The 23,518-nt window shown below is 35.9% G+C and overlaps 1 protein-coding gene across 8 annotated transcripts in view; it reads left to right on the top strand.

Annotated features, from left to right (window-relative positions):
* The window catches only part of UBR3 (ubiquitin protein ligase E3 component n-recognin 3), a 291,086-nt gene that overhangs the window by 22,066 nt on the left and 245,502 nt on the right, over positions 1–23,518 (top strand). For 5 of the 8 annotated variants that reach the window (XR_012474268.1, XM_074215738.1, XM_074215737.1 and 2 more), the window contains exons 2-5: positions 1,561–1,700; positions 15,388–15,546; positions 22,327–22,470; positions 22,975–23,024. Coding sequence is in view for 7 of the 8 variants with exons in the window: in XM_074215738.1 (XP_074071839.1) it covers positions 1,561–1,700; positions 15,388–15,546; positions 22,327–22,470; positions 22,975–23,024 (493 nt within the window). In the remaining variant the exon portion in view is untranslated. Of the gene's footprint in view, positions 1–1,560; positions 1,701–15,387; positions 15,547–15,819; positions 16,216–22,326; positions 22,471–22,974; positions 23,025–23,518 lie in introns of those variants that run through there. The other 3 variants (XM_074215740.1, XM_074215735.1, XM_074215739.1) reach the window with 2 other exon arrangements.

Genomic DNA, 23,518 nt, shown 5'->3' with positions numbered 1-23,518 from the left:
CTTGGTTTTTTGGGATCTCTTTTTGGGGGGGGGGATCGGTGGATTCTCTCCATTTCTATTTTGCCCTCTGCTTCTAGAATATCAGGGCAATTTTCTAGTTCTTTGAAAATGATGTCAAGACTCTTATGCTCTCTAAGGCATTTTATCATTACCGTCTATTACTATCTATTACTATTATTTTGAATTCTGCCTCAGACATTTATTGGCTGTGTAAGCCTGACTAGATTAACTACTCTGAACCTTAGTAACTTTATTAAAATAAGGGAATTGGCTTCTAATAATGTCTAGGGTGAATGATCTTAACATCACAGAAGTACATATTGCTAAAGTTCAATTTAATGACAAGCTGTTAATTGTAGACAACTTTCCTTCTTTGATTTTTGGGGCACATAGGACTTCAATTTCCTCATATGTAAAATGGGAGAAGGAAGAAAAGTAAAATGCAGTTTCTTCATTTGTAAACTGAAGGGGAACTAGATGAAATCTGACATCTCTTCTAGCTCTAACTTGTTGATCCTGTGAAAGGAAAAAATATTTGGAGGAAGATTTAGTGTTTATGGGTAGACCAAACTGAAATAGTAAAAATGCTAGTACTACTATTTTCTTCTGGGTGTGAGTGGCCTGGATCTTGCAATTAAACTTGGAAATTAGTTTCAAACCAAAATAATTTGAAAGAGTTATAGAGACCTGTTGCTATGTGTATTCCTGATTCTGATGGGATTAAGGGTGGAGGGATAATTGAGGATATTGTTATTGCAGTCAGAAAATATTTATTGTTTTCCAAGTCATTTTTCTATCTTGTCTGATTCTTTGTGACCCCATTGGAATTTTTTTTTTTTTTTTTTGGTTTTTGGTTTTTGGTTTTTGCAAGGCAAGATCACACAGCTAGGTAATTATTAAGTGCCTGAGACTGGATTTGAATTCAGGTCCTCCAGACTTCACTGTGCCACCTAGCTGCCCCCCCCCCCCCCCCCCCGTGCCGCCTAGTCCCACATTGGAACTTTTTTGGCAGAAATATGGAATAGTTTACCCTTTCTTTCTCAAGTCATTTTACCAATGAGGAAACTGTGACAATTAGGGTTAAGTGACTTACTCAGTTGTAAGTATGTTAGGCTGAAAACATTTACCACTGGAATAACTGAAAGCTTAGTTATGACAGCTTAGTGCATATAGAGTAACTCAGAAGTCTTAAGTGTTTTTTGTGGGGGGTGGGGGAAGGTATGGAACTCCGTGTGTGTGTGTGTGTGTGTGTGTGTAAGTATTATTTATAGGAATATGTTTAATCATAAAAATTGAATACATTTTACTATTAGTAATATTGTAGGAATGTTAAAACCATATAGGTTTGAAAAAAATTCCCTGAGACATTTTTGCTTAAAAGAACTAGTGAAACAGTATATTTTTAAATCTTAGTTACTGTAAAAAAATCACAAGGGTATTTTTTCTGCCCTGTTTTTATATTCTCCAGAAACTTACTTCTAAATGGTGTTAATAGAAATGTTGTAAACTTGGAAAATTGGAACTGACTACTGATTGCTTTTTCTTTTTTTCTTCCTACAGGTTTTGCAAAAGACATCAAATTAAATCAAGTTCAAATATTCCTTGTGTCCCAAAAGACTTACTGATGATGTCTGAATTTGTTCTTCCACGGTTTATTTTTTGTCTTATTCAGTATTTAAGAGAAGGTTATAATGAACCAGGTATGTTTAAACCAGTATCAGTTTATAGGAATCTTTTTTAAAAGGTTCTAAGATATAGCAACAATGATTAGTTTTTTTTTTTAGATAAAGCATGAATATTATTTTTTTAAAAAAGTTTATAAAATGTAACTATAGAGTAATGAAAATGTGAATCTAGAGAAGTAATGACAAGGATTCTCTACTGAAAAGTGACTTCATTGTGTATTGGATGCAACCTGGCATCTTTTACTGGGTACGTAATGAAAAGAAAGTTTGAATAAAGTAATTTGGCCCAACTTAAAGACTATTTGGCCCAACTCTGATTATATATAAAACAACTAAAGAGTTTTAAGTTACTTTTTAAAGATTACTTGGGTAAACAGTTTATGAGGTTCATGAATTTATGACAGTAGGATTAGTAACTTCCAGAAGTCCTGAGATTTTTAGGACTGTATTCTTTTTTTAAAAAGTTTATTTATTAAGGCATTGGGGTTAAATGACTTATCCAAGGTCACACAGCTAGGCAATTATTAAGTGTCTTAGGCTGGATTTGAATTCAGGTCCTCCTGACTCCAGGACCAGTGCTCTATCCACTGTATCACCTATCTGCCCCCAAGGACTGTAGTCTTCTAAAAAATGTATTTCATCTTTCTTTGTGTTTCCCTCCATTAACTTGTATAAGCATTTTGGCTCTCTTTCTGTAACTACTTATGATGCATGTTTCATATTTTAATCATTAGTAAATTTTGTAATATATTAATGGAATCTGTTATTATAAAATAGAGAAAGTTCTTAATCTATTTGTTTTTACTTTTATGACAAAAATAGACAAATGGTTAAAGAATATATTAAATGGTTGCCTTTTTGACAACTGACAATATATTCTAAAAATTTTAATCATTTAAGAAGTTTTGAAGAAACCATTATAGCTAAATGATTAAAATTATTGCATGTCTCATGTCATCAATATTTTAAATTGCTGTTAGAACAAGCAGATGTATCTTTTAAATGTGTAACTGTGTAACTGATATATTAGTAAAGACTTTATGATAACTGTTTTAAATTTTATTTTTTAATGAAATTTAACATTTAAAATAATATAGTGCACCACAATCACTACTTGATTTTTATGTGAACTTTATTGTAATTTTTAAAAAAATTAATTTAATTCAGTTTTGAATTTTTTGTTTCCCATAATCTTACTTCCCTCCCCTCACTGCCCCCACAGAAGATAGTCTGTTAGTCTTTATATTGTTTCCATGTTATACATTGATCTAAATTGAATGCGATGAGAGAGAGATCATATCCTTAAGGAAGAAAAAGTATTATGCCTGATTGTTGCACTAATGGAATCAGTAAGTCCATCAAGGTTGGTCATCACCCCCATGTTGTTGCTAGGGTGCACAATGTTCCTCTAGTTCTGCTCATCTCGCTCAGCATCAGTCCATGTAAATCTTTCTGGGCTTCCCTGAATTCCCATCCCTCTTGGCTTCTATTAGAACAAGAGTGTTCCATCACATATATATAGCACTTTTTGATAAGCCATTCCCCAATTGAAGTACATTTACATTAATTTCCAATTCTTCGCCTCCACAAACAGAGCTGCTATAGATATTTTTGTATAAGTGATTTTTTTTTTATACATTACTAAAATATTCTTGTTTAAGAGTAACCATAGGGGTGGCTAGGTGGTGGAATGGCTAAAGCACTGACCCTGGAGTCAGTAGTACCTGGGTTCAAATCCGGCCTCAGACACTTAATAATTACCTATCTGTATGGCCTTGGGCAAGTCACGTAACCCCATTTGCCTTGTAAAAAACCTTAAAAAAAAAAGAGTGCACATAATACCTCCTCCCCCCCAAAAAAATAGACCCTCATGAGAAATAAAGTGAATGAAACAGAAAAAAAATGTGTTTCAGTCTGTGTTCTGATACCATCAGCTCTGTTTTGGGTAGATTGCATTCTTTATGATGAGTCCATCATAAAAGTTACTTCCATATTTTTATACTATTGCAGTTGATGATTGTAATTCCCTTTATCCATTCCTCCCCACTACCATATATTATATTTTCTCTCTCTTTTCACTCTGTCCCTATTCTAAAATGTGCTATAGGGTAGCTAAGTAGTGCAGCAGACTGATCACCGGCTCTGAGCCCACATACCACCCCTGAGACCCTGCAACCACTCGGTCCTGTGGTCTTGAACAGGCCACCCAATCCCAGCCCCTTGCAAGAAGTAAAAAAAGAAAATGTGTTATGTCTGACTATTTTCTCCTATGATCTACCCTCCCCTCTATCACCCACATCTCCCCCCTTTCCCTCTTCTCTCCTTTTTACTCTGGAATTACCCTATTGAGTATGTATGTTGTTTCTTCACTGAGCCATTTCTGATGAGAGTGAAGATTCCCTTATTTGCTCTCGCCTTCCCCCCTTGCATATCATTGCAAAAGCTCGTTGTAAAAAAAACTATTATCTTTTATACGAAATATCTTGGCCTATTCCACCTCTCTTTTCTCTTACTCCCAGCACATTTCCCTTTTTTTTCCATTGACTCCATTTCTACAATATATTATATCTTTAAATTCAGCTCTCTCCTGTGCTACATCTATAAAAGCTCCTTCTGCCTCTATTAAATGAGGAGTTTCATGTGAGTATTATCAGTATCATTTTTCTATGCAGGAATACATGCAGTTCATCATCATTAAGTCTCTCATATCTTACCCTTCTCCGTTCTCTATGCTTCACCTGAATCCTATATTTGAAGGTCAAACTTTCTGTTCAGCTCTGGTTGTTTCAACAGGAACATTTGAAATTCCCCTATTTCAGTGAATGTCCATCTTTGTCCCTGGAAGAAGATGTTCAGTTTTCCTGGGTAGTTGATTCTTGGTTGCATTCCAAGCTCTTTTGCCTTCTGGAATATTATATTCCAAGGCCTATGAGCCCTTAATGTAGTTGCTGCTAAATCCTGTGTGATCCTGACTGCAGCTCCATGTTATTTGAATTGTGTCCTTCTGGCTGCATGTAATATTTTCCTCTTTGACTTGGGAGTTCTGGAACTTGGCTATAATATTTCTGGGGGTTGTTTTTTGTGGATCTCTTTCTGGGGGATATCATTGGATTCTCTCAGTTTCTATTTTGCCCTCTTCTTCTAGGATATCAGGGCAATTTTCCTCTAGGATTTCTTTAAAAATGAGGTCAAGACTCTTTTCCTGATCATGACTTTCAGGTATCCCAATAATTTTTAAGTTATCTTTCCTGAATCTGTTTTCCAGATCATTTGTTTTTTCCATGAGATGTTTCACATTTTCTTCTAATTTTTAATTCTTTTGTTAGCTCCATTCTAGATCTGAAGGATTTGTTTTCCTCAGAGAGCTTTCTTATCTCCTTTTCCATCTGGCCAAGTCTGCCTTTTAAAGTGTTCTTTTTTCTCAATAAATTTTTGAACTGTTTTATCCATTTGACCTATGCTGGTTTTTAACATGTTATTTCTTAAGCATTTTTTTTGGATCTCCTTGACTAAGATTGCTGACTTCTTTTTCATGTTTTTCCTGCATCTCTCTCATTTCTTTTCCTAATTTTTCTTCTATTACCCCTTACTTGATTTTCTTTTCTTTTTCTTTTTCTTTTTTCATTCTTTTTCTTTTTCTTTTTTTTTTTTTTTGCAAGGCAAATGTGGTTAAGTGGCTTGCCCAAGACCACACAGCTAGGTAATTATTAAAGGTACTCCTGACTCCAAGGCCGGTGCTTTATCCACTACGCCACCTAGCTGCCCCCTTACTTGATTTTTCAAATTCTTTTTTGAGCTCTATTGTAGCCTGAGCCCAAACTTTCATGGAATCTTTAGATGCAGGAGCTTGTACTTCCTCATCTTCAGATTGAGTATTTTGATCCTTCTTGGGATCATAGACAAAGAATTTCTCAATGGTGTTCCTCATTTTTCTATTTACTCATTTCTCCAGCCCGTGCCTGGTTTTGGGGTACATCCTGAGCTTTTGAGTATATTGGGACACCCACTTTGAGGTTTTTTTTTTTTTTAGTATACCTCACTGGGACCTTAATTCCTTCAAGGGCATGTGCTCTCTTCCCTGTGCTTTGATATGTAGATGACCACAGGCACTCCCCTATGCCCTGGAGATGTGAGGAAGGTCCCTGCTATCTTAGTATGAAAGGTCAAACTGCAACCTGGATCTGAGTGTGGGCAAACAGCAGAGTTCTGCCCCAGGGAGAGCAAAGAGATTTCTGCAGTATCCCCTGACCACTTATGGTCTGTGGGCTGTGTTCTGGAAGTGCAGGCTGGTTTCCTTTGCTTCTCACTACAGGTTCTGCATCTGGTGTTCTTACTACATACTCATTTTGGTGTAGCAGAGTTCTCTCATGGCCACCCCCACCCCCCCTTCAAGGTGTTGCTGGTGATCCCTGGGCTGGGTTGGGTTGCGCTGCGCTGTGGCTGCAGCTTTTTTCCAACCCCCAGTCCTAGTGAAACGCACCTTTTCCGGAGAACTTCTAAGTTATCTTGGACTGGGAAAATGTATCACTCAATCTTTCTGTGGGTTCTGCCCCTCTAAATTTTGACTAGAGTCATAATTGGTTGGCTTTTGGAGTTTTGGGGGGGATGGAGTTTCTGGGAAATGCTGCCTTCATGCCGCTATCCTGGCTCCACCCCAACTATGGGTGACTCTTAATGTGGGATGATGGGCTTCACGCTCAGAAATACAATGAGCTATATTTATCCTACTGTGACCTTATGAGCAGATAAACTTCAAGACAAACAGATGGTGGCTTTTACTGTAACGTTTAAAAAATTATGTTCTGAAAAATTGAAGTGCTTCATTTTATCTATGAATAAATGAGGTTCACTTGTTTATTTCTCCAGTTTAAATGATGCAAGTAATTTCATTTCCTTTCTTTTCAAAGTTTCTATATTCTTCTGCCAGATTAAATAGCTAATATAGTACAGTTAATGAAAGCTTTTACATATATGTATAACATTTTGTTTTATACAGTGCTCTCTTTGCAATGACCTTGTGATATAGGTAATACAGATTTGCATGAGTGCTTCCTTCACTAATACATTGTATGACAGATCAAAACTCCTTTGTAATTTAGTAGATGATTTTGGAAATTGCTGTTTTGTTTGAAAAAATCATTGCCATCTAGTAGTGCTTTATCTAATAGAACTGTGATTTGAATTCATTGCTTTAGTGAACTCCTACACGAGGAACATTTGCTACTATTTCTTCGAGTTGCCTATAGCACTGAGAGATTAAGTGACTTGTCTACCAGGAGGACCAATACATCTCAGAAGTGAGGATTTGAACCCAGGGCTTTCCTCACTCTGAGTCCATCTTTCTATCTACAATGCTATTCTGCTTCTCTGTGAGAGAAATAGAATATTAAAACTTTATCTTTCATGTTTTCCAAATTTCATGGCATATCATGGGACCTTATCTCACTCTCTTTAAAGATAAAATGAAATTGAATAAATGCTTTTATTATCATTAATTAATGTGGTTTTAAAAACATACATTTCCTTACCTTCATAAACTCACCTAATGATCATAGTTTACACTTTGGTAAAGAGAAACCTTTGTGGAAAATTTTTCATAGAAAAGCTTCAACTATCTTAATTTTGTAGTTTTCTTTTAGGACATTGAACATGAGATTATTATGGTTATTGTTCTTAGTGATTACCTTTAACAATGACTAAAAAACCAGATTATTAGAAAATGCTTTCTTGTAGCATAGCCAAAATAGAAGACTCCTTTTCCTTAGTTAGATGGCTGTAATAGAAAATTACCTAAGAGGAACAAGGAGATACATCTATCTCCTCTGGATGAAACCATTAGGATCATGACCTTTGCCTTGATGTAGCATCCTTGATTGTCTAGCAAACATAATTGTTTAAATATACAAAGCCCCATTTTGATACCAGTCACTTAGTAAACATTTATTAAGCTCCTGCATGTATCAGTAGCTAAGGTAACTCTGGGGATTTAAAAAAAAGAAAGGCAAAAGGTAGTCCTTACTTTGGGGAGCTCACTGTCGAATGGGGGAGATATGTAAATAACTATGAATAAACCATTGATGTGCAGGATAAATAGAAAATAAATCAATAGAGAGAAGTCACTAAAATTAAGAGGGATTGGGAAAGGCTTCCTATAATAGATGGGACATTAATTGGTACTTAAGGGAAGCCAGCTCAGCCAGAAGGTGGAGGGAGAGTGTTCCAAGAATGAGGAAAAGTCAGAAAAATACCTGAGGGAAATGAAGTATCCTCATTGAGGAAAGCAAAGAGTGGTGTAAGGTTAAAAAGACTGCAAAGTTAGGGATGTTTGTGTAGATTTAAGTTTATGAAGGGTTAAGAGAAGATTTTTATATTTAATCTTCTTGGGTGATAATGAATCATTAGAGTATTTTTGAGTGACATAGTTGGAGGTGATAGTTGGACTTTCACTTTAGGCAAATCATTTTGATAGGGAAATTTTTTGGCAAATGGGACCAATTAATGAGGAGATGAGTGTGCCAGAATGGCAGTAGCATAGAAGAGAAAGAACTATATTCAAATGATGTTACAAAGGTAAGGTGATGGGTTTTATCAGTTAAATATTGATGAGATAGTGAGGAGTGGAGGATGACACCTAGGTTGCTTGGTTGCCTAAAAGGATAGTGCTATTCTTTTTTTTTTAGTTATTTTATATTATTACGATAATCTTATGAGATTAACCATAAGAACAGTGAGAGAGGAAAAAAAATGTACTTTAGTCTGAGTTCAGATTCCAGTGTCTCTGCCTCTGGGATTAGTTGCCTTCTTTATCATAAGTCCATCAAAGAAGTTGCTTCAGTATTTTTACCACAGTTGCTTTTACTCGCTGTATTTCCCTCCACTCTATTCCTTTCCACTCTCATTTATTCTATTCTCCCTTCCTCCCTCCCTCTCTCCTTTCACGCTGTCCCTGTTCAGAAGTGTGTTGTATCTGAGTACCCTCTCCCACGATCCTTTCTCTTTTCTATCACCTATTCCCCCCCCTTTCCTTCCCCCCATTCCCCCTTATCCCATGCCTTTATTCTCATTTTTCTCTAGGGTAAGGTAGATTTCCTCACCCTATTAAAAGTGTGTATGTTATTACCTCTCTGAGCCATTTCTGATGAGAATGAAGGCTCATGCATTGACTCCAACATTTTACCATATTATGTCATTATATTCAGCTCCTTCCTGTGCCTTGTCTATATATGCTCCTTCTAACTGCTCTTTTGAATGAGAAAGTTTATATAAGCTATCAGTATCCTCTTCCCATGCAGGAATACAAGCAATTCAATGTCATTAAATTCCTCCTAATTAATCCTTCTTGACTACCCCCTCTGTGGTTCCCCTGAGTCCTGTACTTGAAGATAGACTTTTGTTCAGCTCTGGTTGTTTCAGTAGGAAAGTCTGAAAGTCCCCTGTTTCATTGAAAGTCCTTCTTTTCCCTGAAAGAGGATGTTCTGTTTTGCTGAGTAGTTGATTCTTGGTTGTAGAACAAGATCCTTTTGCCTTCCAGAATATCATATTCCAAGCCCTACAAGCCTTTAACGTAGATGCTGCCAGATTCTGTATAATCCTGACTATAGAGCCATGGTAGTTGAATTGCAGCTTTTGGTATTTTCTCTTTGACTTGGGAGTTTTGGAATTTGGCTGTAATATTCCTGGAAATTTTTCTTTTGGGATCTCTTTCAGACGTGATCAGTGAATTCCCTCAATTTCTATTTTACCCTTTGCTTCTAGGATCTCAGGGCAGTTTTTCCTGTATTATTTCTTGAAAAATGAAGCCTAGGCTCTTTTCCTGGTTGTGATTTTCAGGTAGCTCAATTTTTTTTTTTTTTTTTTAGGTTTTTTGGTAAGGCAAATGGAGTTAAGTGGCTTGCCCAAGGCCACACAGCTAGGTAATTATTAAGTGTCTGAGACCGGATTTGAACCCAGGTACTCCTGACTCCAGGGCCGGTGCTTTATCCACCATGCCACCTAGCTGCCCTTGGATCTGTTTTTGAGGTCGGTTGTTTTTCCAATGAAATATTTCACATTTTCTTCTAATTTTTGTTTCTTTTGGTATAGTTTTATTTCTTCCTGAGTTCTCAGAAAGTCATTAGCTTCCTCTAGCTCCATTCTGCATTTGAAGAAGTTATTTTCTTTTCTTTTTTTTTTGCATTTTTTTTTTTGCAAGGTAGTGGGGTTAAGTGGCTTGCCCAAGGCCACACAACTAGCTAATTATTAAGTGTCTGAGGTGGGATTTGAACTCAGGTACTCCTGGCTCTAGGGCCGGTGCTCTATTCACTGCGCCACCTAGCCACCCCAAGAAGTTACTTTCTTCAGAGAGCCTTTTTATCTCCTTTTCCAGCTGGCCAATTCTGCTTTTTAAGGCATTCTTCTCCTCATTTGCCTTTTCTGTTGCTTTGTCCATTTCACCTAAACTGGTTTTTAACATTTTATTTTCTAAAGTACTTTTTTGTATTTCTTTCACCAAGCTTTTTGATTTGGTTTTCTTTATTTTTTCTGCATTGCTTTCATTTCTCCTTCCAATTTTTCCTCCACCTCCCTTAATTCCTTTTCAAAGTATTTTTTTGTGTGCATCCATAACCTGAGCCCATTTTCTATTTCTCTTGGAGGTTTTGGATACAGAAGTTTCGATTTTGTCATCTTCTGAATCTTTCATGGGATCAGAGTAATTTTCTATGGTCAGATTTTTTTTCTTTTTCTTTTGTTTGCTCATGTCCTCAGTCTATGACTGATTTATGGTACTTCCAAGGCTTTGGAGTTTTTTTGGGACAACCCACAGGGACCTTAATTCCTTCAAGGTCTGTGCTTTGATATGTGGATGACCACAAGCCCACCCCTCTGCCCTGGAGCTGTGAGGAAAGTCCATGCTCTGTTATTGTATTACGGAAGCCCAAACTGCAACCTGGATCTGAGTGTGGGCAAACAACACAGCCCTGTCCTCTACAGTCTCCCCTGATTCCCTTACCCATCTGTGGGTTTTGTTGTGGAGGTACAGGCTGGCTTCCATGATTCCCACTGCTGGTTTTCACCACAGGGCTGCTCTGAGGTGGGTGCTTGCTCTGCACTCATTCTGGTGAGGAAGTTCTCTCACCACCCCTTCAAGCTGTTCCTGGTGATCCATGGACTGTACTGCTCTGTGGCTATGGCTTTTTCCAACCTAGACCTAGTGAAACAGACCTTTCTCGCAGAACTTCTAAGTTGTCTTGGACTGGGAAGTTGTATCCCCCAGTCTTTCTGTAGGTTCTATTCCTCTATAAATTTTGGCTAGTCATAATTTGATGACTTTTGGAGTTTTTGGGGGAATGAATTTCTGGGAATTCCTGTCTTCATGCTGCCATCTTGACTCCACCCTCCCCACAAGTCAGATAGTGCTATTCTTTTTTTTTTTTGTTTTTTTTTTAGTTTTTTGAAAGGCAACAGGGGTTAAATGGCTTGCCCAAGGCCACACAGCTAGGTAATTATTAAGTGTCTGAGGCTAGATTTGAATTCAGGTACTCCTGACTCCAGGGCCAGTGCTTTATTCACTGTGCCACCTAGCCACCCCGGATAGTGCTATTCTTGACAGTAATGTTTGGTTGGTGGTTCTTGTCCTTCATTATCGAGGAATACCAAAATGGCATCACTATGTTTGAAACAAATTACAGTGTGTCTGATGTTGGCTGATTAGATCAATATGAGCTCAGAATGCTCTATCACAGGTTGGGCACAAATAGGCCATGTGAACACCTGGGGTGGGTACTCTAAACTTATATGTCAGGTTTCCTTTAAGCAGCTTCAATTCTCCCTCTCTGTTGAGGGTAGGGTATGCTGGGCGATCCTGTGCCAATGTTTCCCAAGCTGCACAATCAATTTTTTTTTTTGCAAGGCAAATGGGGTTAAGTGGCTTGCCCAAGGCCACACAGCTAGGTAATTATTAAGTGTCTGAGCCTGGATTTGAACCCAGGTACTCCTGACTCCAAGGCCGGTGCTTTATCCACTATGCCACCTAGCTTCCCCTGGTCTTCAGAATCTTTTTGACAGTAACAGGAAAATTTGGAAGAAGGAGGGTTTGAGGAAGAAAGGTTTGGTTTTGGACCTTTTGAGTTTAAAGATTTCTACTTAACATCCAGTTTGAGATATCTAAAATACAGTTGCAACAGCTAGACACAAGGTTTAACAGAGAAGTTAGGGACGGATAAATAAATTTGAAGGTCATTTGCATAGAAATGATCGTTAATATCATTGGAGCTGATCATCAATCGAATTAGTATACATGGAGAAAAGGATTAAGGATAGAACCCTGTGGGATGCCTATGGTGATTTGGCATGACTTAGGAGGAAGATAGAGCAAAGGAGGCTGAATAGGAGTGGTCATGATAATAGCACACTCTCCTGGTGTAATAGATTTTAGAGCTTAAAATGGTTGTTAGTGAGGCCATCAGACTTTATCTTTTCACTTCATAGATAAGGAACCTGAGCTACCATAAGTGAGTTTTAGAATTACAAAATTATTAAGTTTTTTATTTAGGACTAAAACTTAAATCTTTAAAACTCCCAAGTCCAACACTCAGGCCACTAGAATATCCTGTAGTTCAGCTGTTTAATTTTACATCTGAAGAAATTAAGACCCAAAGAGCCTAAGTCACAGAACTAGTTAAAGGGAGAGTCAGATTGATTTCAAAGTATATTTATAGGGGCATCTAGGTGGCATGGTGGGTAGAGCACCAGCCCTGAAGTCAGGAGGACCTGAGGTCAAATTCATCCTCAGACACATAATATATCTAGCAATGTGCCCTTGGGCAAGTCACTTAACCCCATTGCCTTGCTAAAAAACAAAACAAAAACAAAGAAAATATATTTTTACTTTGTAAGTACACTTCTAATGTTTTTTCCCCCTTTCTATTGCTTAGTTTACCTATAATTCTACTTATTCTTCATCATTAGAGCTGTTTCATTTCCCCCTAAGTCACTGAAAAAGTAAAATCCTCTATTTTTGGACTCTACTTTTATAGTTAGAATTGTTCTTGTAGCCATTTAAATTCTCAATATTTTTCTGAATTAGACCTAGAAGTTTTCTATATTGATTTCTCTCTTTCTGGACACCAGAGCCATTTCTCCTTATATAGTGTTTCATTACTGAAACTTTTCCTAATCAGAGTTTCTTAACTCAAACTCTTGTGTTCACTCCTTCAAAACCTCCCCCCTCCCCCCTGAGTTCTCATTTTTTTTTCACCTTACTATACTACATATTCTGCATTCCACTGATATTAGCTTCTTGATTTTCAAACAAAACACTCCATCTTTCAACCCCTGGAAAATTCACTGGCTGTCTCTGAGACCTGGAATATTCTCCTCTCATTGTCTTTGGGAAAAACCTCACCTTCCACAGGAAGTTTTTCCCAGTCTTACTTAATTCTAGTGTCTTCCCTCAATTGATTATTTCCTATTTATTCTCTTATATAATTGTTTGTACAAAGTTGCCCCAAAGTATCCTTCCTTACTCTGATCGAAAAGAATGGAGGATAGACATTGGAGAACTTATCCCAGATTTTTTACTCTCTAAGCATGACAGCCATGCAATTCTTCTCATCATTTCCCTCCTGGCTATTTTCCTAGACTTCATCATCTCTAGAAACTCATCTTTCTGCAGGATGATATCAACCTGTAAACTTAAACTACCTCAGCACCTGCTGCCCCACAGGCCTTTCTTACCTCTGGGAAGAGAATGTGGTAGAGAGCCATCTGGGAGCTCTCCTTGATTCTTCACTGTTTAAGGAGGGGACATATTTAATCATTTCTTACTCAGTTGCTTTCCATGAATTCTTCATTTTTAAAATTTCATCATTTTGCAAGATGAAATTAACTCTGAAACTCATACTTTCTTAGATCATTCTGGCTGTAGGACTCCATCATGCCCCCATGCTGGGTAACCTCTTCCTATACTGGATAATCATTTACCTGGTTCTTTTTATGTGGTTTCTCCCCCATTAGACTGTGAGCTCCTAGAGGGCAGGGATTGACTTGTGACTTTCTTGGTATAATGCCTGGTACATAGTAAGTAGGTGCATGGTAAATGCTTATTGACTAACTGACTTATAAAATATTTAATTTTTCTATATCAGATTGCCCTGCCCTTGTTAACTTGAGCTAGGTAGTTTTCAGTACTTTAAGGGATTGAAATTAGGAGTTGAAGTGGGAGTAGTAAGAATTTGGAGGAGGATTTGTAAAGAGGAAGAGCAGATTTTAGTATTTAGTTATTCAAGATATTTTTGCTTATACTTTTGTAGACCTATTAAAGTCTTTTTTTTTCAACTATTGCTTGTGATAGTTTGAGGATTGACATTTAGGTAGCTCCCATCTTTTTTGTGCTTTAAAACTAAAGCTTTCCTCATAGTTTCTAGTCCTCAGTTCCCCTCAACAAATTTCATCTTTAACTACCTTGCCCTCAGAATATTCATCCTGTCTTCCAGTTTCTGTATTCTTGGTAACTTCTTATTCTACAGTCAGTACAGATATTAGCAGTTAGATGGTACAATGGTTAGAGCACTGGACTTGGAATCAGAAAAACCTGAGAAAATATTGAGCCTCAGGCAATGTTTGTCCCTAATTTTCTGAGAAAATCAGGGAGGTGATGCTTTGACAAGCATGTGGATTGAATTTGACTGAGGGGTTGTTGTGCTAAGTTACCAGCCTTACTTTCTCCTCTAGAGCCTTCTGAGTCCAGTGGTCAGATATGAATCAGGACGTGAATGCAGGGCAGTCAGGGTTAAGTGACTTGCTCAAGGTCACACAGCTAGCAAGTAGCAAGCATCTGAAGCAGCATTCGAACTCCTGTCCCCCTGAATCCAAGACCAGTGCTCTATCTACTGCGTCATCTACCTTCCCTTTGAGCCTGAGACACTTAATAGTAGTATGATCCTGTCTGCCTCAGTTTTTTTTAATCTGCAAAATGGGAATCATAGTAGCATTTCGTAAAGTGCTTTCCTAATCCTAAAGCACTGCCTAATACTAACTTGCTATCATAAACAATAGAGATAGAAATAAGAACTGTACCTTGAATATATTTCCTTTGTCAGGAGGTGAGCAACAAGCTTTATCCTTGGGATTACCCTCTTTCTACAGAAATGTATTCTCTCTTTTTTTGGGGGGGGGCCAAGGCAGTGGGGTTAAGTGATTTCCCCAAGGTTAAGCAATTATTCACTGTCTCAGGCAGGATTTGAACTCAGGTTTTCCTGACTGCATCACCTAACTGCTCCTATTTTCTTTCTTTCCTTCTTTCCTTCTTCTTTCCTTCTTCTTTCCTTCTTCTTTCCTTCTTTCCTTCTTCTTTCCTTCTTTCTTTTTAGGTTTTTGGCAAGGCAAATGGGGTTAAGTGGCTTGCCCAAGGCCACACAGCTAGGTAATTATTAAGTGTCTGAGACCGGATTTGAACCCAGGTACTCCTGACTCCAAGGCCAGTGCTTTATCCACTATGCCACCTAGCCGCCCCTATTCTCTTTCTGTAAAAAAAAAATGATATATTTATACTTTCCATTCCCTCCTTTGGTCTTGAGGGGAAGAAGTCTAGAAGTCAAGAAGTCTAATCCTTCAATAAGGTCTGTTATGTTTGACCTTTTGTATAAAAGTAGTAATACCTCTTAAAAATGCTTTATATACAGTATATTATAAAAATATTCTAAATCCCTTTATTATTTTTCAGCAGTTGATGTACCATCAGAAAAAGACCTTCACAAAGTCCTGCAGTTATTGGGACCCCAAATTTCCTTTCTGGAAGATTTGACTAAAATGGGAGGAGCTATGCGGTCTGTTCTTACCCAGGTTTTGACAAATCAGCAAAACTACAAAGATCTTAGCTCTGGTGAGTTGCAATATCAGAGTATAATGATATAAAAAAATTATGTATTTTCCATTTAATAAAATTGATCATAGGCATGACTAAATGCAAAACAAGTGATTATTAGGGACTTGAGAATTGTCATGTCTCATTTATGACTTCATCTACTTTTGGTTCTATTAAGCTCTTATTTCATACTAAATGTTTAAAATTAGAAATATGTTTGCTACTGATGTATGTATTTTTATTTCCAGATTCTAGGGGAGAAGACTGTGGGAAAATAAATTGAAATGAATACCAAAAAAGAGAGAAGGAATTGTTAATGATGTTGGAAGGCTTTGGATTTGTGAAGAAAAGTATAGATTGATTGTATAGGTAAATGTAGTTAGGTAAATTTGGAACTCCTTCAGAATTTGGAGAAGCACCATAGAAACTTAGACTCAGAACTGGAAGAAAAGTTAAAACTTTTCAAGTCTAACCTTCTTATTTTGCATGGAATGGCTAATTAAATTATGTTATAAGAAAACTTATTGATTGACTTGCTCAAGGTCACACAACTAGTAAGTTGTAGAAATAGAAGCTGAAATCAGATTTACTGATTACGATGCCAGTCCTCTTTATTCTGTGTCACAAAGAACCTGGGAGTGCAAGAGCTGAAGGAAGATGATTTGTAAGATAACATGTTAAGACAAGGTAAGTAACTAATGAGAGAAAGAAATAAATAACTTTGCTCTCAAGATGTTAAGCTTCAAAGTAGTTGGGAATAGTAACAGTTCATAATTTGAGGACTTTCCAAGTTTTGTTATAGCAGTTTTCTGGAGGAGATTTTAGCAAAGAAGACAAAAACCGATTCATTAATTTTCTTTGAGTATAGAGAGCATGAAGAATTTTGCTGTGATCTACACTGAATGTGTAATGTTCATATTTTCACACAGCCAAGTCACTATGCTTATAATGAATGTTGATCTCCCTCCTTGAAGATTGAAGATAAAAGATCCTTTTCTTCTCCCCATGTTATCTGAGTGAACAAAATGTTGCTTTAAAAAATGGAAGGGCTTAATATTAAAAGAATAAAAAAATGATCTAAATGGGTAGAAGTAGACTTGACCCACTATGAGAAGAGAGATCTTACCCTGCAAGTCAGAGGAAGAAGACATTAGTGGAAGTTAGTGACTGCTGAGAAGTATGAGATAATAAGTCTTCTTAGGAGAAACTCTCATGACCTGATGACAGAAATCAGTTTCTAGTAGCTCATTTGGAGAAAGTGGAGAAACATGGTGCTAAAGGAATCTAGAATTTATTATTTTCTATTATTCTTACATTTTGGATAAGAAACTGAAGCCGTCCTGTGGATAGGTAATATTTTTCATCATTATTACTTACTAAGTGAAGAGACAAAGGATAGGGAAGATTTAATTGAACAGCTTTTTAAGATGTCTGAGGATGAGATTTGTTTCTGGACTATAGCTTAAAGTATAAGAATAAAAGACTCTTGGCAAGGAGTGTAGTGCACATCACAAGGATGGGTAAGAATATATTTGAGTAGTATATATCTTTGCAAATAGAATCAAAAAGTCATTAAACTAAAAAGGAAAGGTGAGGTATTGGGGGTTGGAGGAAAATTTCTATCTTTATCTATCTATATATCTTCATTGAGCTGGTTATTTACAGATTACCTACAGTGTAGATAGAATAGTAGTAATAACAGTACCCAGAAGTATATGCGAAACAAAAGTCTTGTTTTTGGTTTTGTTTTTTGCAAGGCAATGGGGTTAAGTGACTTGCCCAGGATCACACAACTAGGTAATTATTAAGTGTCTGAGGCCAGATTTGAACTTGGGTCCCAGGGCTGGTGCTCTATCCACTGTGCCACCTAGCTGCCCCCAACAAAAGATTTGAGAAAGGAATATGGAATAAAACACATAGCCTTAAAATATCTATACATAAGTGAAAAAATATAGGAAGCAATCAAGATACACTAAAAATTATAGTATACAGATGCAAATTTGATCATTGTGGTATCACTGAGATTTGATGGGATGATTATAAAATGTCTTTAGAAAGTTAAACCTTATTAAAAAGAACAGATAGGGGCAGCTAGGTGGTGCAGTGGCTAGAGCACTGGCCTTGGAGTCAGGAGTACCTGGGTTCAAGTCCGACCTTAGACACTTAATAATTACCTAGCTGTGTGGCCTTGGGCAAGCTGCTTAACCCTATTGCCTTGCAAAAAAAATAAAAAAAAATCTAAAAAAGAACAGAGGTGAAAGTGTGAGTAGATTAGCATTATATAGTAGGAAGATATATTTATGTGAGGAAATCTGAAATCGTAGTTGGTAAACTTCATAGAGAACATTTGGGTTGACATCAATGAAAGCAGAAATAAAATGGTAAGAGTTAGTTCAATATACTTGAGGTCTCCTGGATAGAAAGAAGAAATAGATAAAGAGGCTGGGAAGTAGATTACAAACCTGGAACAGAGGCATGTTATAGGAATCCTGGAAGGAAGTGCAGATAGCCATTCATTTGCCTGGAGCCTCTCCCATGACCCAAAACAACACAAGTTGCCCAAATGACAGGTTAGACATTCTTTGACATTTGAAGGGACCATATGTATCATAGGTCTTATCCCATCAAGTCTCAGTGGTATTTGTGAGATTAAAAGAAGTAGTTCTAAGTAAAATAATCTCTTAAGAATGTACAAAAATTTTTATAGGTCTTTTTGAGGTGTCAAAGAATTGGAATCTGAGGAGACTTCCGTAAATTCAGAATGGATGAACAGGTTATGATTTGTAAATATGAAGGATTATTATTGTACTATAATAATTGATAGGTTTAAGAGAAATGTAGAGAAAGTTTTTATGAATCGATGAAAAGTGAAATGAGTATAATGAAGAAAAAATTTTTGTAATGATCACAGTATGGTGAAGAGAAATAACTTTGAATAACCTTACATTGCATTGATTAGTGTAATGATCAACCATAATTCCAGATTGTATTGATTATGAAACATACTAATATCCATGTCCTGATAAGGAGGTTATGTACTCTGTAATACTGAGACTTTTTTTGTGGGAATGTCATAGCTAATGTAGAAGTTTGTTTTTTAGATGCTAGAGATGTAACAAGAGTTGTGTTTTTCTTTTATTCTTAATTGGAGATTAGGAGATTGGGCCAGAGTGTGAGAAGATGGATTATTGCTGATTGAAAAAAATTAGAAATAATTTCAAGTCATAAATTGGAGTTCTTAATGTGAAAAAAGTCAGTGCTCAGTACAAAATTAGGAAGCAATTAGTAGATTCAGAAAAAGTGAATTAACAATGAAGAAATTTTCTAAGTGAGAGATTAACAGATTTAGAGCATAAAGATATTGAAGTGGAAGAAAACCTGACAGATGACAAATAGCTACTATGTTAAATGAACACATGAATTCTAAACAAGTCACACCAACTGACCTTTAAGGTAGAGATTGCTTTAGCATCATAACTATCCCAGAAGAATGTATTGTATCAGGGAATCTTCATACAAGAAATAATAAAAGAAATGTGCAGAATTTCTAATTGTGGTCAGTAGAATAATCAAATGACAAATCCATAAATTAATAATTCCAATGAAAACAAATTTTGCAAGCAGCCAGAAGAAAGGCTTTCAATTATAAAAGAAACGAAGTTTGAAAAGCATAGTATCTTCATGCAGTTACAAGAAATAAGAGAAGGAAATGTAGTAGTATATACTAAAAAACACTTTTTCTGGGGATAATTATTACTTGCAACCACTGGGCTGTTGTGACAAACATATGACACAGAATGTATAAATGTTGTTTACTATTATTATTTTCTATTTTCATTCATGGCATTACTTTGATTTTTAAAAAAAAAATTCTAAGAGGCAGTGAGGCTGTGACTTGCTTAAGATCACACAGCTAAGTAATATTAAGAGTCTGAGACCAGATTTGAAGTTAGGTCCTCTTCCAGAGTTGGTACTCTATTCACTGTGCCACTTAGCTGCTCCCTATATTTTTGACCTTTTGTTCTTTTCAGATGAATTTTGTTAATTTTTTTCTAGCTCTATAATATTCTAGCTCTATATATTTTTTTGATTATTTGATTAGTGTGGCACTGAATACTAATTAATTAACATAGAGTTGTTATTTTCATTATATTGGCTTGGTCTAACTATGAGCAATTAATATTTCTCCAGTTGTTTAGATCTGACTTTTTTTTAATATGAAAAAATGTTTTGTGATTGTGTTCATGTAATTATTGGGTTTGTCTTGGAAGGTAGACTACCAACTATTTTATATTGTCAGCAGTTAATTTTAAATGGAATTTATCTTTCTGTGTCTTGATGCTGGGCTTTGTTGATATTGGAAAGAAATGCTGATTTTATATGGGGTTATTTTATATTCAGCAACTTTACTGAAGTTGTTAATTATTTCAACGAGTTTTTAGTTGATTCTCTTGTAATATCTTTTAAGTATGCTGTTCATACTATCTGAAAGGAGCAATAGTTTTTTTTTAACTTTGCCTATTCTAATTCCTTTAATTTATTTTACTTGTCCTATTGCTTTTAGCTAGCAGAGAACAATATTGAATAATAGTGATGATGACAGTAGGTATCCTTTGCTTATCTCTGATCTTATTGGAAAGCCTTCTAGCTTGTCCCCTTACAGATAATGCTGCTGTTGGTTTTGTATAGATACTACTTATTTTAAGGAAAGTTCCATTTTTCTTATACTTTGTAGGAATGTTGTATTTTGTCAGAGGAGTTTTCTGCATTCATTGAGATAATTGTATGATTTCTCTTGGTTTTGTTACTGATAGGTCAGATAATTTCCCGTTATTGAACCAGCCTTGCATTCTTGATACCTCCTTTGGTCATTGTTTGTAATTTTTGTTATGTATTGCTATAACCCCTTGCTTTTTTAGTTTAAAATTTTTGTATCAATATTCATTAGGAAAATTGGTTTATAGTTTTTTTCTCTGTTTTTACTTTTCTTGGTTTAAGTATCAGCACCAATTTGCTTTGTAAAAGGAATTTGGTAAAACTTCTTTTTTCTAAGAAATGTTTTGTTTGCTTGTGAATCCATCTGGTCCTGGAGATTTTTCCCCCCCCCTTAGGGTGCTCATTTTATAAGGCCAGTCCTTTTTCTAAGAAAAGTTATTGAAGTATTTATTTTCCTTTTTTTTTTTTTGGCAAGACAATGGTGTTGAGTGACTTGCTCAAGGTCACACAACTAGGTAATTATTAAGGGTTTGAGTCTGGATTTGAACTTAGGTTCTCCTGGCTCCAGGACTGGGACTCTATCCACTGTGCCACCTAGCTCCCCCATCTTGTGCCACCTAGCAGCCCCATTCCCTTTTTTGTTAACCTGAGTAATTTTTTTTTTATAATTAGCTATTTCATTTAGCTTGTCAGATTTATTGGCATGTAACTGGGCAAAGTATCTATAATCATTGCTTTAATTTCATCTTCATTGATGGTGAATGCACCTTTTCATTTTTGATACTAGTAATTTGACTTGTTTTTTCTTTTTTCCTTTTATTTTTTAATATTCCTATATTATATTTTATTTTGAATTTTTTTATAATTTTACCCCTAATCTTGCTTCCCTCCCTGCACCCTGCACAGAAGTCAGTCTGTTAGTTTTTACATTGTTTCCATGGTATACATTGATCTAAATTGAATGTGATGAGAGAGAAATCCTATTCTTAATGAAGAAAAATAAAGTATTGTGCCTGATTGGTGCACTAATGGAATGAGCAAGTCCATCAAGGTTGGTCAGCACCCCCATGTTGTGCTATGGTGCACAGTGTTCCTCTGGTTCTGCTCATTCCATGCAAATCTTTCCAGGCTTCCCTGAATTCCCATCCCATACCACATTTTGTTAAGCCATTCCCCAACTGAAGGACATTTACATTAATTTTCAATTCTTTGCCACCACAAACAGAGCTGTTATGAATATTTTTTACAAGTGATTTTTTTTATACATTACTAAAACATACTTGTTTAAGAGTAAACACAATACCCCTCCCCCCTTCTTTCTTTTTTAAAAATCTGATTAACAGTACTTTAAATAATTCCTTAAATATGATGATCAAAGTCCTGGAAAAATTGTTATTGTAAAATATATTATTTTTCTATAAATTTTAGGTTAAAATAAATCTTTTCTTGTGCTTATTCCTTTTTTTAGTGACAGAAAATGCAGCTACTTTTAAATACAAAATGGTTTGATGTAACATCTTTAGAAGTATAGTGTCTTTTGATCCTTATGCTTCTGTGATACTTTCTCTATTTATGGTCTTTTAATTGAGTATAAAAGATAGAAGTGGAGACCTTGTAATTCCAAATACTTATTTATAGAGTATTTTGGCTTAAAAACAATTTAGTAACTATAAATTATAGGAACATAATTTAGCACCGATCCAACTCTAATTGAACTCTTCTGCTTAGCAAGGATTTGAAAAACTGTTTGTTGAGTTTGGGGATAGAATATGAATTACTTTGCACATATTTCCAGGTTGTTTTTTTTCACTTTATTGGTGCTTTTATTTAGTTTGAAATGTAAATTTTTAGAGAGAGAGAGGGTGTGTGTGTGTGTGTGTGTGTGTGTGTGCCTGCATGCGCGCGCATGTGGGTGCGAGTGCGTGCGCACACACACACACACAGATATATATGTTACGTGGATTTTCTGTCATTTTATGTTGTTTTACCATAACTCCTAAGCCATGTCTACTAAGTTTATTTTTTTTTGAAGTTAAACAGTATTTTTATGACTTTAATGGCATTTTAAATATTTTGTTTTAGGTCTTGGAGAAAATGCATGTGCAAAGAAAAGCCATGAAAAGTACCTCATAGCTTTGAAGGGCTCTGGGTTGGCATTTCCTGAGGATAAACTTACATGTGGCATGCAGGACCAAGCTGCTGGCACTAGCTCTCTGGCAGTTGCAGGTTTGTTTAGAAATATATATTTGAACATTTAACATTTACTTTTTTTAAGACAAAAAATTTCTTAAATTTGTTTATTCTTGAAGGGTAGTTATTTTTCTAGTGAAAGAATGAAATACTTTAGAAGAATACTGGTAAGAATTATAATGATTTATAGATAGGAATAAATCAAACCCAAAGCCAAGACTGTAGTTTTCATTATTGGAATTAATTTTGTCCCACTAGCTGTACTTTTTTTTCCTAGTGAAAAAATATTTAGTAAACCAAAACTTTAGCACTTAAGTAGTGGTATCCAATAAGTTGTTTCTTAATCATAAAATTTCAGTTTTTTTTTCATTAGAGATTTGCTATTGAGGTAGATACTATCTAAATTCAAATGTATTTAATGTGAAATCTTCCAAGACAACTTTAGAAACAGTTAGAGTTTTTAGTAATAGACCTCAGAAATTTTAAGGTAAAGCAATATATGAACATCCATGAAGGAAATCTTTTTTTTTTTTTCAAAAGGTTTTGCAGGTGCTACAGGAACATCAGGACAAGTAGATTCTTCAGATGAGGTGAGGCTTGAGTCTTTTCCTTCCTCCAAGAGAATTGTGGATTTTCAGGGTTGGAAGGGGTCTTGGAGACAGGGATGGATTGGAGCTAGCTCAAACCATTTATTTATTGCTACACATAAGTAAGTGTTAATACAATGGATTAAACATAAAAGTGTGTCCTTTTTCACATTTTTATCACCTAAAGAGCTGATTGTTAAACATTAACCAACACATTCCTGCTTGAGAGAAAGTAGTTGAAACTCCTTGTGACTTTATAGATGAGGAAACTGAGGTCTGGAGAGGTAAAATGATAAGTTCATATTTATTCAACCAATTAAAGATAATGACATGGCTAGGGTTCTGACGTTCAGAATCTATTCACTTTTCCTTACCTCTCAAATTTGTTATCCTAACTTCTAATTCTCTGACCCTACTTGGTCATCCCTTTCTGCCCCTATTCCCCTGGAATCTGTGTTGCCAGAAACAAGTGACTTATAGTCTTTAAAAAGAAGTAT

Source organism: Macrotis lagotis, chromosome 1 (assembly GCF_037893015.1).
Source record: "Macrotis lagotis isolate mMagLag1 chromosome 1, bilby.v1.9.chrom.fasta, whole genome shotgun sequence".
NCBI lineage: Eukaryota > Metazoa > Chordata > Mammalia > Peramelemorphia > Peramelidae > Macrotis > Macrotis lagotis.
Note: the sequence above shows the minus strand (reverse complement) of the source record. Positions and strands in the feature narration are given on the sequence as shown.